This window comes from Thalassophryne amazonica, chromosome 3, assembly GCF_902500255.1.
Source record: "Thalassophryne amazonica chromosome 3, fThaAma1.1, whole genome shotgun sequence".
NCBI classification, from domain to species: Eukaryota; Metazoa; Chordata; class Actinopteri; order Batrachoidiformes; family Batrachoididae; genus Thalassophryne; species Thalassophryne amazonica.
Genome location: NC_047105.1, coordinates 2,697,889 through 2,714,179, shown reverse-complemented (window position 1 = coordinate 2,714,179; position 16,291 = coordinate 2,697,889). Strand labels below are relative to the sequence as shown.

Below are 16,291 nucleotides of genomic sequence, written 5' to 3'. Positions count from 1 at the left end.
GACATCAGATTATTTGTTTGACATCAGATTAATCATTTGACAGCAGATTATTTGTTTGACATCAGATTCCAAGCATGAAGTCAGAGGAATTGTCTGTAGACCTCCGAGACAGGATTGTCTGGAGGCACAAATCTGGGGAAGGGAACAGAAACATTTCTGCTGCTTTGAAGGTCCCAATGAGCACAGTGGCCTCCATCATCTGTAAATGGAAGAAGTTCAGATCTCTTCCTAGAGCTACTCGCCCATCTAAACTGAGCGATTGGGGGAGAAGGACCTTAGTCAGGGAGGTGACCAAGAATCAATCAGTCAATCAATCAATCAATTTTATTTATATAGCGCCAAATCACAACAAACATTTACCCCAAGGCGCTTTAAAATATAAGGCAAAAGCCATACAATAATTACAGAAAACGGTCAAAACGACCCCCTGTGAGCAAGCACTTGGTGACAGTGGGAAGGAAAAACTCCCTTTTAACAGGAAGAAACCTCCAGCAGAACCAGGCTCAGGGAGGGGCAGTCTTCTGCTGGGACTGGTTGGGGCTGAGGGAGAGAACCAGGAAAAAGACATGCTGTGGAGGGGAGCAGAGATCAATCACTAATGATTAAATGCAGAGTGGTGCATACAGAGCAAAAAGAGAAAGAAACACTCAGTGCATCATGGGAACCCCCCAGCAGTCTAAGTCTATAGCAGCATAACTAAGGGATGGTTCAGGGTCACCTGATCCAGCCCTAACTATAAGCTTTAGCAAAAAGGAAAGTTTTAAGCCTAATCTTAAAAGTAGAGAGGGTGTCTGTCTCCCTGATCCGAATTGGGAGCTGGTTACACAGGAGAGGAGCCTGAAAGCTGAAGGCTCTGCCTCCCATTCTACTCTTACAAACCCTAGGAACTACAAGTAAGCCTGCAGTCTGAGAGCGAAGGGCTCTATTGGGGTGATACGGTACTATGAGGTCCCTAAGATAAGATGGGACCTGATTATTCAAAACCTTATAAGTAAGAAGAAGAATTTTAAATTCTATTCTAGAATTAACAGGAAGCCAATGAAGAGAGGCCAGTATGGGTGAAATATGCTCTCTCCTTCTAGTCCCTGTCAGTACTCAAGCTGCAGCATTTTGAATTAACTGAAGGCTTTTCAGGGAACTTTTAGGACAACCTGATAATAATGAATTACAATAGTCCAGCCTAGAGGAAATAAATGCATGAATTAGTTTTTCAGCATCACTCTGAGACAAGACCTTTCTAATTTTAGAGATATTGCGCAAATGCAAAAAAGCAGTCCTACATATTTGTTTAATATGCACATTGAAGGACATATCCTGATCAAAAATGACTCCAAGATTTCTCACAGTATTACTAGAGCTCAGGGTACTGCCATCCAGAGTAAGGATCTGGTTAGACACCATGTTTCTAAGATTTGTGGGGCCAAGTACAATAACTTCAGTTTATCTGAATTTAAAAACAGGAAATTAGAAGTCATCCATGTCTTTATGTCTGAAAGACATTCCTGCAGTTTAACTAATTGGTGTGTGTCCTCTGGCTTCATGGATAGATAAAGCTGGGTATCATCTGCGTAACAATGAAAATTTAAGCAATGCTTTCTAATAATACTGCCTAAGGGAAACATGTATAAAGTGAATAAAATTGGTCCTAGCACAGAACCTTGTGGAACGCCATAATTAACCTTAGTCTGTGAAAAAGACTCCCCATTTACATGAACAAATTGTAATCTATTAGATGAATATGATTCAAACCACTGCAGCGCCTTTAATACCTATGGCATGCTCTAATCTCTGTAATAAAAATTTATGGTCAACAGTATCAAAAGCAGCACTGAGGTCTAACAGGACAAGCACAGAGATGAGTCCACTGTCTGAGGCCATAAGAAGATCATTTGTAACCTTCACTAATGCTGTTTCTGTACTATGATGAATTCTGAAACCTGACTGAAACTCTTCAAATAGACCATTCCTCTGCAGATGATCAGTTAGCTGTTTTACAACTACCCTTTCAAGAATTTGTGAGAGAAAAGGAATGTTGGAGATTGGCCTATAATTAGCTAAGATAGCTGGGTCAAGTGATGGCTTTTTAAGTAATGGTTTAATTACTGCCACCTTAAAAGCCTGTGGTACATAGCCAACTAATAAAGATAGATTGATCATATTTAAGATTGAAGCATTAATTAATCGTAGGGCTTCCTTGAGCAGCCTGGTAGGAATGGCGTCTAATAGACATGTTGATGGCTTGGAGGAAGTAACTAATGAAAATAACTCAGACAGAACAATTGGAGAGAAAGAGTCTAGCCAAATACCAGCATTACTGAAAGCAGCCAAAGATAACGATATGTTTTTGGGATGGTTATGAGTAATTTTTTCTCTAATAGTTAAAATTTTATTATCAAAGAAAGTCATGAAGTTATTACTAGTTAAAGTGAAAGGAATACTCAGCTCAATAGAGCTCTGACTCTTTGTCAGCCTGGCTACAGTGCTGAAAAGAAACCTGGGGTTGTTCTTATTTTCTTCAATTAGTGATGAGTAGTAAGATGTCCTAGCTTTACGAAGGGCTTTTTTATAGAGCAACAGACTCTTTTTCCAGGCTAAGTGAAGACCTTCTAAATTAGTGAGACCCCATTTCCTCTCCAACTTACAGTTTATCTGCTTTAAGCTGTGAGTTTGTGAGTTATACCACGGAGTCAGGCACGTCTGATTTAAGGCTCACTTTTTCAGAGGAGCTACAGCATCCAAAGTTGTGCTCAATGAGGATGTAAAACTATTGACGAGATAATCTATCTCACTCACAGAGTTTAGGTAGCTACTCTGCACTGTGTTGGTATATGGCATTGGAGAACATAACAAAGAAGGAATCATATCCTTAAACCTAGTTACAGCGCTTTCCAAAAGACTTCTACTGTAATGAAACTTATTCCCCACTGCTGGGTAGTCCATTAAAGTAAATGTAAATGTTATTAAGAAATGATCAGACAGAAGGCGGTTTTCAGGGAATACTGTTACGTCTTCAATATCCATACCATAAGTCAGAACAAGATCTAAAGTATGGTTAAAGTGGTGGTTGGACTCATTTACATTTTGAGCGAAGCCAATTGAGTCTAATAATAGATTAAATGCAGTGTTGTGGCTGTCATTCTCAGCATCTACGAGGTCTATTAGAAAAGTATCGGACCTTATTTTTTTTTTCAAAAACTATATGGATTTGAATTACGTGTGATTACATCAGACATGCTTGAACCCTCGTGGGCATGCGAGAGTTTTTTCACGCCTGTCGGTTACGTCATTCGGTCTTTGAGTGAGGAGTCGCCCACCCTCTCGTCGATTTTTTCATTGTGTAGGAATGGCTTTGTTTGATCAAATTTTTTTCAAAACTGTAAGGCACAACTGAGTGGACACCATTCGATAAATTCAGATGGTTTTCGGTAAAAATTTTAACGGCTGATGAGAGATTTTGGTCTGGTAGTGTCGCCGTAAGGACGGCTCACGGCACCTGACGGCGATCTGTGCTTCGAGGCGGCAGCGTCTTGCCGTTTCAAGTTGAAAACTTCCACATTTCAGGCTCTGTTGACCCAGTAAGTCGTCAGAGAACAGAGAACTTTCAGAAGAAGTCGGCATGAGGAGTTTATTCGGACATTCCATTGTTAACGGACATTTTGTAATGAAAGAACGTGCGGGCAGAGTCGCATGTCGGGCCGGACCCGACCGCGGGGTGTCGCGACAGGAAAAACACCTCCGTGTTGGAAACCTTAACGGACAAGTTGGAACATGCCCAAGCTGTTAAACAATTTCTCAGTTACTCACTTGTTGAAAGCCATGAAAAGCTGCCTGAATTTTACAAATGGTTTTCAACACGGAGGTGTTTTTCCTGTCGCGGCGCACACAGATTTGCCGAGTCGTCACGGAAACGACTCGGTGAATTTGCGCACACGTCTTTCATTAAAAAATGTCCTTAAACAGTGGAATGTCCGCATAAACTCCTCATGCCGGCCTCTTCTGAATCTTCTCTGTTCTCTCACGACGTCCTGGGTCAACAGAGCCTTAAATTAGGATGATTTCAGCTTGAAACAGGCCGACGACGGCGTCTGGAAGCGCTGCAGGACGTCCCGCTCCGTGGGAAGTCCTTACAGTGACAGAAACACCCCATAATCTCTCATCAGCCGTTAAACTTTTCACCGAAAACCAGCTGAATTTCTCGAATAGTGTCCACTCGGATATTCCTCACAGGTCCAGAAAAATGTTTGATAAAGCAACGCGCGCCGTCTCGAGCAGCGTGTGAAACGAAGGAATTCAGCCGAGATGGCAGGATCACATCTCACTCAAGGCCTGCCCACAGGGAAATGACGTCACCGACACGCGTGAAAAAACTCACGCATGCGCACGAGGGTTCAAGCATGATTGGTGTATTCGCATGTCAATCAAATCCATATAGATTTTTTTTTTTATAAAACTGCCGGTTAGTTTTATAAGATACCTCGTATGTGGATGTTAAAATCGCCCACTATAATTATCTTATCTGAGCTAAGCACTAAGTCAGACAAAAGGACTGAAAATTCACAGAGAAACTCACAGTAACGACCAGGTGGAAGATAGATAACAACAAATAAAACTGGTTTTTGGGACTTCCAATTTGGATGGACAAGACTAAGAGTCAAGCTTTCAAATGAATTAAAGCTCTGTCTGGGTTGTTGATTAATTAATAAGTTGGAGTGCAAGATTGCTGCTAATCCTCCCCCTCAGCCCGTGCTACGAGCATTCTGGCAGCTAGTGTGACTCGGGGGTGTTGACTCATTTAAACTAACATATTCATCCTGCTGTAACCAGGTTTCTGTTAGGCAGAATAAATCAATATGTTGATCAATTATTATATCATTTACTAACAGGGACGTAGAAGAGAGAGACCTAATGTTTAATAGACCACATTTAACTGTTTTAGTCTGTGGTGCAGTTAAAGGTGCTATATTATTTTTTCTTTTTGAATTTTTATGCTTAAATAGATTTTTGCTGGTTATTGGTGGTCTGGGAGCAGGCACCGTCTCTACGGGGATGGGGTAATGAGGGGATGGCAGGGGGAGAGAAGCTGCAGAGAGGTGTGTAAGACTACAACTCTGCTTCCTGGTCCCAACCCTGGATAGTCATGGTTTGGAGGATTTAAGAAAATTGGCCAGATTTCTAGAAATGAGAGCTGCTGCATCCAAAATGGGATGGATGCCGTCTCTCCTAACAAGACCAGGTTTTCTCCAGAAGCTTTGCCAATTATCTATGAAGCCCACCTCATTTTTTGGACACCACTCAGACAGCCAGCAATTCAAGGAGAACATGCGGCTAAACATGTCACTCCCGGTCCGATTGGGGAGGGGCCCAGAGAAAACTACAGAGTCCGACATTGTTTTTGCAAAGTTACAAACTGATTCAATATTAATTTTAGTGACCTCCGATTGGCGTAACCGGGTGTCATTACTGCCGACGTGAATTACAATCTTACCAAATTTACGGTTAGCCTTAGCCAGCAGTTTCAAATTTCCTTTAATGTTGCCTGCTCTGGCCCCCGGAAGACAATTGACTATGGTTGCTGGTGTCGCTAACTTCACATTTCTCAAAACAGACTCGTCAATAACCAGAGTTTGATCCTCAGCGGGTGTGTCGCCGAGTGGGGAAAAACGGTTAGAGATATGAATGGGTTGGTGGTGTACAGGGGGATTCTGTTTAGAACTACGCTTCTTCCTCACAGTCACCCAGCCGGCCTGCTTTCCTGGCTGCTCGGGATCTGCTGGGGGACAGCTAACGGCGGCTAAGCTACCTTGGTCCGCACCGACTACAGGGGCCTGGCTAGCTGTAGGATTTTCCAAGGTGTGGGGCCGAATCTCCAATTCGTCCAGCCTGGCCTCCAAAGCTACGAATAAGCTACACTTATTACAAGTACCATTACTGCTAAAGGAGGCAGAGGAATAACTAAACATTTCACACCCAGAGCTGAAAAGTGCGGGAGAGACAGGAGAAGCTGCCATGCTAAACTGGCTAAGAGCTAGTAGCTGCGCTAAGCTATTGGATTCCTAAAAACACACAAAGTGATGAATGTGTAAAGAATTTAGTGGTGATTCAGGAGAGGGAGTGCTTTAGTTAAGGCACGTGAAGAATACACTGTGAAACAAATCATTATCTAGTTATCTAGATCAATCTAACTACGCAGATTAAACAGCTAACAGATACAGCAAAACACCGCTGTGCTCCGGAACAGGAAGTGATACAATACCGCAGTGAGAGCCAACCACCAGTAGAGGCAAGAACCTGATGGTTACTCTGTCAGAGCTCCAGCATTCCTCTGTGGAGAGAGGAGGACCTCCCAGAAGGACAGTCATCTCTGCAGCAATCCACCAATCAGGCCTGTATAAAAAGAGTGGCCAGACAGTAGCCACTCCTTAGTAAAAGGCACTTGAAGGCCCCTCAGACCACGAGAAACAAAATTCAAAATAAAAAAAAACACTTTTTTTTCATGTTATCATTATGGGGTGTTGTGTAGAGTTTTGAGAGGGAAAATTAATTTCCTCCATTCTGGAATAAGGCTATAACATAAGAAAATGTGGAAAAAGAGAAGCACTGTGACTACTTTCCGGATGTGCTGTAACTGTGTCCCTGCTCACTCTGTGCCAAACATCATGACGAGTCACGTTGACGCCTCCAGAACAGGAAGGCATCAGTGTGACTCGTCATCTTCTTCGAAATCTGCTCAGGACGGTAATACATAACAGGAAGTTCAGCCGGTGTGCCGCTGGCTCGACTCCTGCTTGCAGAGCGTGGTCTGTGCTCTTTGGGAGATAAACCGTTAAGTCATTTCTCACCAACAGCCAGGTGGATCAGTTGAACCACCACATGGAAGAAATGAATCCAGAAAACCACCAGGTGTGACTGGAGACGAAAGTCACTTCTCATGTTTGCACACAGCAAAATAACAAACCGTACAAGAAAAATCATCAGCAAAACCACCTTGTCACTTCCTGTGTGTGTGTGTGTGTGTGTGTGTGTACAGCTCTGTGGTCTCCCCTCCCAGTGCTTATGCGGGGAGGTTGTTTTTGTTTTTTTAAGTTTTTAATTTTCCCCTCTGTGCCTTTCTCTTTCTCTTACGTAGGTGTCGGTCTTTGGCTATGGTGCTGACCAGAATGGGAACTGGCATCATTACTGGGAGGAGAATCGCTACGCTGGTGCTTTCAGGAAGACGGGCGTCCACAGTGCTGACTTTGAAACGCAGGTCATCCAGCGCCTCGCCAAGGAGGGCAAGATCAGCCTGCACCTGTGACCTGACCACCGACCAGATCTGCAGACCGACCTACAGAATGTAGTCATCTTCTGATCGACAGAATGACCTACAGGTTCTAGATATCTGACCTGCACAATAGCCTATCAACAGACAGACAGCCTGACCTACGTACAGACCTCCAGCTTACCTACAGGTTGGTCTATGCACCTTCATACTGACCTACAGACCTTTAGACTGACCTACTTACAGATGTACATGGACTGACCTACAGATCTACTTACAGATCTACATGGACTGACCTACAGATCTACTTACACACCTTCAGAGACTGACCTACAGACTTCCAGATCTACTTACAGACGTACAGAGACTGACCTACAGATCTACACAGACTGACCTACAGATCTACTTACAGACCTTCAGAGACAGACCTACAGATCTACTTACAGACCTATAGAGACTGACCTATAGACCTTCAGATCTCCTTACAGACCTACAGAGACTGACCTAGAGATCTACTTACAGACCTTCAGAGACTGACCTACAGATCTTCTTACAGACCTACAGAGACAGACTTCCAGATCTACTTACAGCCCTACAGAGACTGACCTACAGATCTACTTACAGACCTACAGAGACTGACCTACATATCTACTCACAGACCTACAGAGATTGACCTACAGACTTTTAGCCCTACAGAGACCGACCTACAGATCTACTTACAGACCTTCAGAGACTGACCTACATATCTACTCACAGGCCTACAGAAACTGACCTACAGACTTCCAGATCTGCTTACAGCCCTACAGAGACCGACCTACAGATCTACTTACAGACCTACAGAGACTGACCTACAGATCTACTTACAGACCTTCAGAGACTGACCTACAGATCTGTTTACAGGCCTACAGAGACTGACTTACAGACCTTCAGATCTGCAGGCTGACCTACAGACCTACAGATCTACTTGCAGATCTTCAGAGACTGACCTACAGATCTATTTACAGGCCTACAGAGACTGACTTACAGACCTTCAGATCTGCAGGCTGACCTACAGACCTACAGTTCTACTTACAGACCTTCAGAGACTGACCTACAGACTTCCAGATCTACTTACAGGCCTACAGAGACTGACTTACAGACCTTCAGATCTGCAGGCTGACCTACAGACCTACTTACAGACCTACAGAGACTGACCTACAGACCTACAGATCTACTTACAGACCTACAGAGACTTACCTACAGATCTACTTACAGACCTTCAGAGACAGACCTACAGATCTACTTACAGACCTATAGAGACTGACCTATAGACCTTCAGATCTCCTTACAGACCTACAGAGACTGACCTAGAGATCTACTTACAGACCTTCAGAGACTGACCTACAGATCTTCTTACAGACCTACAGAGACAGACTTCCAGATCTACTTACAGCCCTACAGAGACTGACCTACAGATCTACTTACAGACCTACAGAGACTGACCTACATATCTACTCACAAACCTACAGAGATTGACCTACAGACTTCCAGCCCTACAGAGACCGACCTACAGATCTACTTACAGACCTTCAGAGACTGACCTACATATCTACTCACAGGCCTACAGAAACTGACCTACAGACTTCCAGATCTGCTTACAGCCCTACAGAGACCGACCTACAGATCTACTTACAGACCTACAGAGACTGACCTACAGATCTACTTACAGACCTTCAGAGACTGACCTACAGATCTGTTTACAGGCCTACAGAGACTGACTTACAGACCTTCAGATCTGCAGGCTGACCTACAGACCTACAGATCTACTTACAGATCTTCAGAGACTGACCTACAGATCTATTTACAGGCCTACAGAGACTGACTTACAGACCTTCAGATCTGCAGGCTGACCTACAGACCTACAGTTCTACTTACAGACCTTCAGAGACTGACCTACAGACTTCCAGATCTACTTACAGGCCTACAGAGACTGACTTACAGACCTTCAGATCTGCAGGCTGACCTACAGACCTACTTACAGACCTACAGAGACTGACCTACAGACCTACAGATCTACTTACAGACCTACAGAGACTTACCTACAGATCTACTTACAGACCTTCAGAGACTGACCTACATATCTACACACAGACCTACAGAGACTGACCTACCTTCAGATCTGCAGGCTGACCTACAGACCGACAGATCTATTTACAGACCTACAGAGACTGACCTACAGATCTACTTACAGACCTTCAGAGACTGACCTACAGATCTATTTACAGGCCTACAGAGACTGACTTACAGACCTTCAGATCTGCAGGCTGACCTACAGACCTACAGATCTACTTACAGATCTTCAGAGACTGACCTACAGATCTATTTACAGGCCTACAGAGACTGACTTACAGATCTTCAGATCTGCAGGCTGACCTACAGACCTACAGATCTACTTACAGACCTTCAGAGACTGACCTACAGACTTCCAGATCTACTTACAGGCCTACAGAGACTGACTTACAGACCTTCAGATCTGCAGGCTGACCTACAGACTGCTCCTCTGCCTCTGAAGTCACTTGATTTGGGCCCATCAGTACTTAGCTCTGTTATCCTACATTCATGATTGCGAGCTGGATCTGGATTGGGGTCAGACTGCCGGGGTTGGGTTTGGGATGATAATCACCGTCACACTGATTCACATTTGGTCCCATGTTGCCTCTTTGAATTGATATTTGGATTCGGGTTGTGGTGATCTTCTGGGATCCAGGATGATCCCGTAAGACCATCCACAGTCCTGGATCAGCACTCTCATGTCTGTGAACCCAGAAACCAAGCATCATGGACTGAGGCTGTGGGAGGAGCTACACCTGCTAAAGTCTCTTCCATAAAACCAGATGGACTTTGGACCCGTTTCTGCTGCTGCTTTGTGTTTTTGGTGGACCTGTGAGTTTTCATCCTGTGGTCCTTGTCTCACCTGTAAGACTAACCACACAGCTGCTGCTCTCTGATTTGCTGATTGGCCGTGTGCATCGCTGTCGGGATGTTACAGAGCACACGTCACCGCCACAGTAACAACCCCCCAAACAAAGAGAGAATGTCTCCGTGACTGTTAGACTGAATGGTGCAGCACGAAAACCAGACCACTAGAAGCCCCGGGTTCGACCACTTAAGGAGGAAGACCAATTTATTTTAGTATTTTTGATGTGCACATGATATAGGAATAACTGTGGTTTATTGGCAGCACTTTTCCTTAACGCATGTTTGATGTCTGACTTTTTATTCTGCATTTTCATTTTCAGCTAAATGTTTCCGTCTAAGACAACTTTTATTTTGTCGTCCCGCCTGCTTTCACTTCCTGTCCTGTGTTTGGTTCTCAGCCTGTGTTTGAGTTGTTTTGAGGATTTGATATATTTAATATTTTTTTAAATGTATTTTAATTGAAGCCGTCCTATATTTGGATACATCTTGTTATTTTAATCTTGTTCCGGATTGGATTCAGGACTTGAAAGACATTTAATTTCAAAAAGTTAAAGTGAGGATTTAAGTTCTGACCAAACAAAAACGATTAAAGGTTTACAAGCACTGACATTCTGAAACTGCTTTTTTTTTTAGAAGTCTAAACAAAATAAAAAAAAATAAAAGGGCAGCGTGAATGTGTGAATTTCACAACCTGATGATAAAAACTAATGCTGCTGGTTGGTGTGGGCGGAGCTTCTGAATGTGTTTACATTTAGTGTTGACATTTCAAAAGTGTTTCTTTATTTATTTATTTATTTATTTTGCTTGTTTGGGATTTTTGGTCATCTTGTGGATACAATGAATTCTAGAGGCACCCTGACACACGACTTTGAGCTGCACGCCTGCTCGCACTTTGCTGTGCAGGAGAGTAAACTCATCTCAAACTCGTAAACTGTGTGTGGCTTTGTGCAAGTGTGCAAAGAAAATTTTGGAATGTTCAAAATCTCTATTTGCATTAATTATGTGAACTTTAAGTGAACATTACGCAAACAATTAAAAAAAACACTGCGTGTGAGTGATTGTGTCAGCGCAGCTCATCCCAGTGATTAGAACGAGATGTTAAATCAATCATAAGCATACTTTTATAGCTGCACACAAGAATGAATGAACATGCAACTGTTTTACCAAGCCATGACAGTATAAATATTACAAATAATGATCTTTTTAGACAATTCCAAATTTGTTCACCACCTCATTAAGCGCGTGAGAAAGAAAAGCTGCAGCTGGAACAGCCTTCTGTGAACATGAATAATCCACCACTAAATAATTATTTTATATATGTTGCTTTAGACGTAGACTGCTGGGGGGTTCCCATGATGCACTGTTTCTTTCTTTTTTTGCTCCGTATGCATCACTCTGCATTTAATCATTAGTGATCGATCTCTGCCCCCCTTCTCGGCATGTCTTTTTCCTGGTTCTTTCCCTCAGCCCCAACCAGTCTCAGCAGAAGACTGCCCCTCCCTGAGCCTGGTTCTGCTGGAGGTTTCTTCCTGTTAAAAGGGAGTTTTTCCTTCCCACTGTGGCCAAGTGCTTGCTCATAGGGGGTCGTTTTGACCGTTGGGGTTTTTCATGGTTATTGTATGGCCTTGCCTTGCAATATGGAGCGCCTTGGGGCAACTGTTTGTTGTGATTTGGCGCTATATAAGAAAAAAGTTGATTGATTGATTGATATACACAGTGTCCAGTGCACAGTGCATGGCAGCCAGTGGAACAAAGCACGGCACCCAGCTGGGAACACAGCGGGTGGGATCGTCACGATGATGTGTGTGCAAGTGTCAGGGGGTCTTAAGGTTGTGTTTACATTATGAAGGTGTGAATTTCAGAGCCGTGTTTATATTGGGAGTAGAAACCGTTATTGCGCTGTGTACGATGGGATGAAGTAAAGCTGATTGTTCGTCAGGATATAAATGAAGAGAGAAGAGGGCTGGTTCACATTTAGAAAGTTTTACTTAGAAAAGATTTGCTTCAAAAATAAAAATCTTATGATTGACAGGATATCAGTAAAAACACACAACAATCAGAATATTGATACAGATCTGTGATGTTGACACATTACACTTTAAATAACAAAATATGAAAATAATGTTAAAAACAGGAGAGTCTGGCTGTGTGGAGAGGAAAGAGGATTCTGGGTAATGTTGTGCACTCAGTATAAATATATCAAATCAGTCTTTATTATCAAATGCGAAGTGATCACGTTGAACTGAGTTCAGTTTCTTGTAGACAGACAGGGCCTCCAGCAGGGGGCAGCACAGAGCCTTCAGCCGTTGACGATGAGGGCAGAGATTTGCTGCGGCAGCGTGTAGAGGATGAGGGCAAGAAAGAGCGTGAGAATAACCAGGATGACCAGCGCGATGATGAACTTCTTAAACTTCTTCCAGATGAGGAAGACAAATGTCTTCATGGGGTTGACGAACCAGGTGAAGCTGGTAGTGGGACGACTGCGGGGACAACAGACACAGGTTACGGTTGTTTCCATGGATACCGATGATGGATCGATGTGTCCGTGTGTGTGCGTCGTACTTTGGTTTTTCCAGAGGTTCTGGCTCTTTGCGTGCCCGCCCCACAGGGTTTGCCTCCGCCTGCTCCAGTGTCACCAGCTGAAGCTCCGCCTCCACCTTCCCCTTCACACACACAATATTTAAACGCAGAAAAATTAAGTCTGTTGGGTGACAGAGTTTATGCTTTGCAGTACTTTGGAGCCATGCCCCCACGGCCATGTGGTGAAGATGGGTGTCTGATTGGTGACAAAGTCACGATGTGGACAATCAAGAGACGTGGGGCAGGATGGAATAAAGGCAAAGATCAAGTCAAATGAGGACTTAAACACATTAAAGATCAATGGGAAAATAAGGTGAAGAGGGCAGTGGGAGGAGCCACACAGACGAGAAACCAGAGAGACCTGGACCAGATGGAACGCCAGAGGGTATGTTGTGGTTCAGGGTATGTATGCCAGAGCGGGAATCTGGATCCGCGTAACTGACCATATTCCAGCTGGAGGCTTTAAACTCTTACTTTTCACATCCGTTCCGGATGTGCTGACTTTTGGCACTAAAAGTCAGGACCCGGATCCACGAAGCAGCCTCAGGCTAAAACCAGCTCGTGGTGATGTTCCTCTTGCTTGCCTCTACTGGTGGTTGGCTCTCACTGCGGTATTGTATCACTTCCTGTTCCGGAGCACAGCGGTGTTTTTCTGTATCTGTTAGCTGTTTAATCTGCGCAGTTAGATTGATCTAGTTATCTAGATTACGATTTGTTTCCCAGTGTAATCTTTACGTGCCTTAACTAAAGCACTCCTTCTGCTGAATCACCTCTAAATTATTTACACATTATTCACTTTGCGTGTTTTTAGGAATCCGCTAGCTTAGCGTAGCTACTAGCTCTTAGCCAATTTAGCATGGCGGCTTCTCCTGTCTCTCCCGCACTTTTCTGCTCTGGGTGTGAAATGTTTAGTTATTCCTCGGCCTCCTTTAGCAGTAACGGTACTTGTAATAAGTGTAGCTTATTCGTAGCTTTGGAGGCCAGGCTGGGCGAATTGGAGACTCGGCTCCGCACCGTGGAAAATTCTACAGCTAGCCAGGCCCCTGTAGTCGGTGCAGACCAAGGTAGCTTAGCCGCCGTTAGTTACCCCCTGGCAGATCCCGAGCAGCCGGGAAAGCAGGCTGACTGGGTGACTGTGAGGAGGAAGCGTAGCCCTAAACAGAAGCCCCGTGTACACCGCCAACCCGTTCACATCTCTAACCGTTTTTCCCCACTCGACGACACGCCCGCCGAGGATCAAACTCTGGTTATTGGCGACTCTGTTTTGCGAAATGTGAAGTTAGCGACACCAGCAACCATAGTCAATTGTCTTCTGGGGGCCAGAGCAGGCGACATTGAAGGAAATTTGAAACTGCTGGCTAAGGCTAAGCGTAAATTTGGTAAGATTGTAATTCACGTCGGCAGTAATGACACCCGGTTACGCCAATCGGAGGTCACTAAAATTAACATTAAATCGGTGTGTAACTTTGCAAAAACAATGTCGGACTCTGTAGTTTTCTCTGGGCCCCTCCCCAATCAGACCGGGAGTGACATGTTTAGCCGCATGTTCTCCTTGAATTGCTGGCTGTCTGAGTGGTGTCAAAAAAATGAGGTGGGCTTCATAGATAATTGGCAAAGCTTCTGGGGAAAACCTGGTCTTGTTAGGAGAGACGGCATCCATCCCACTTTGGATGGAGCAGCTCTCATTTCTAGAAATCTGGCCAATTTTCTTAAATCCTCCAAACCGTGACTATCCAGGGTTGGGACCAGGAAGCAGAGTTGTAGTCTTACACACCTCTCTGCAGCTTCTCTCCCCCTGCCATCCCCTCATTACCCCATCCCCGTAGAGACGGTGCCTGCTCCCAGACCACCAATAACCAGCAAAAATCTATTTAAGCATAAAAATTCAAAAAGAAAAAATAATATAGCCCCTTCAACTGCACCACAGACTAAAACAGTTAAATGTGGTCTATTAAACATTAGGTCTCTCTCTTCTAAGTCCCTGTTGGTAAATGATATAATAATTGATCAACATATTGATTTATTCTGCCTTACAGAAACCTGGTTACAGCAGGATGAATATGTTAGTTTAAATGAGTCAACACCCCCGAGTCACACTAACTGTCAGAATGCTCGTAGCACGGGCCGAGGGGGAGGATTAGCAGCAATCTTCCATTCCAGCTTATTAATTAATCAAAAACCCAGACAGAGCTTTAATTCATTTGAAAGCTTGTCTCTTAGTCTTGTCCATCCAAATTGGAAGTCCCAAAAAACAGTTTTATTTGTTATTATCTATCGTCCACCTGGTCGTTACTGTGAGTTTCTCTGTGAATTTTCAGACCTTTTGTCTGACTTAGTGCTTAGCTCAGATAAGATAATTATAGTGGGCGATTTTAACATCCACACAGATGCTGAGAATGACAGCCTCAACACTTCATTTAATCTATTATTAGACTCTATTGGCTTTGCTCAAAAAGTAAATGAGTCCACCCACCACTTTAATCATATCTTAGATCTTGTTCTGATTTATGGTATGGAAATAGAAGACTTAACAGTATTCCCTGAAAACTCCCTTCTGTCTGATCATTTCTTAATAACATTTACATTTACTCTGATGGACTACCCAGCAGTGGGGAATAAGTTTCATTACACTAGAAGTCTTTCAGAAAGCGCTGTAACTAGGTTTAAGGATATGATTCCTTCTTTATGTTCTCTAATGCCATATACCAACACAGTGCAGAGTAGCTACCTAAACTCTGTAAGGGAGATAGAGTATCTCGTCAATAGTTTTACATCCTCATTGAAGACAACTTTGGATGCTGTAGCTCCTCTGAAAAAGAGCTTTAAATCAGAAGTGCCTGACTCCGTGGTATAACTCACAAACTCGTAGCTTAAAGCAGATAACCCGTAAGTTGGAGAGGAAATGGCGTCTCACTAATTTAGAAGATCTTCACTTAGCCTGGAAAAAGAGTCTGTTGCTCTATAAAAAAGCCCTCCGTAAAGCTAGGACATCTTTCTACTCATCACTAATTGAAGAAAATAAGAACAACCCCAGGTTTCTTTTCAGCACTGTAGCCAGGCTGACAAAGAGTCAGAGCTCTATTGAGCTGAGTATTCCATTAACTTTAACTAGTAATGACTTCATGACTTTCTTTGCTAACAAAATTTTAACTATTAGAGAAAAAATTACTCATAACCATCCCAAAGACGTATCGTTATCTTTGGCTGCTTTCAGTGATGCCGGTATTTGGTTAGACTCTTTCTCTCCGATTGTTCTGTCTGAGTTATTTTCATTAGTTACTTCATCCAAACCATCAACATGTTTATTAGACCCCATTCCTACCAGGCTGCTCAAGGAAGCCCTACCATTATTTAATGCTTCGATCTTAAATATGATCAATCTATCTTTGTTAGTTGGCTATGTACCACAGGCTTTTAAGGTGGCAGTAATTAAACCATTACTTAAAAAGCCATCACTTGACCCAGCTATCTTAGCTAATTATAGGCCAATCTCCA

General features: G+C 43.5%; 2 protein-coding genes and 1 long non-coding RNA gene across 4 annotated transcripts in view; 1 reads left to right on the top strand and 2 right to left on the bottom strand.

The window, feature by feature from the left end:
* Positions 1-9,332, top strand: part of st3gal8 (ST3 beta-galactoside alpha-2,3-sialyltransferase 8) — a 99,254-nt gene extending 89,922 nt beyond the window's left edge. The window contains exons 9-10 of one of the 2 annotated variants that reach the window (XR_004559010.1): positions 7,127-7,406; positions 7,438-9,332. Coding sequence is in view for 1 of the 2 variants with exons in the window: in XM_034164555.1 (XP_034020446.1) it covers positions 7,127-7,294 (168 nt within the window). In the remaining variant the exon portion in view is untranslated. Of the gene's footprint in view, positions 1-7,126 lie in introns of both variants that reach the window. The other variant, XM_034164555.1, reaches the window with a different exon arrangement.
* Positions 7,463-10,819, bottom strand: LOC117505063. Its single transcript, XR_004559021.1, has 5 exons — positions 8,601-10,819; positions 8,427-8,468; positions 8,335-8,348; positions 7,555-8,252; positions 7,463-7,494 (listed from the first exon to the last, which is right to left on the bottom strand). It is a non-coding gene; the product is annotated as an uncharacterized LOC117505063 (long non-coding RNA).
* Positions 10,820-12,183: 1,364 nt separating this feature from the next.
* The window catches only part of fer1l4 (fer-1 like family member 4), a 293,664-nt gene continuing 289,556 nt past the window's right edge, over positions 12,184-16,291 (bottom strand). Inside the window, 2 exon segments of the mRNA XM_034164544.1 lie at positions 12,184-12,696; positions 12,779-12,879. Coding sequence (XP_034020435.1) covers positions 12,516-12,696; positions 12,779-12,879 — 282 coding nt within the window. The 3' untranslated portion in view covers positions 12,184-12,515.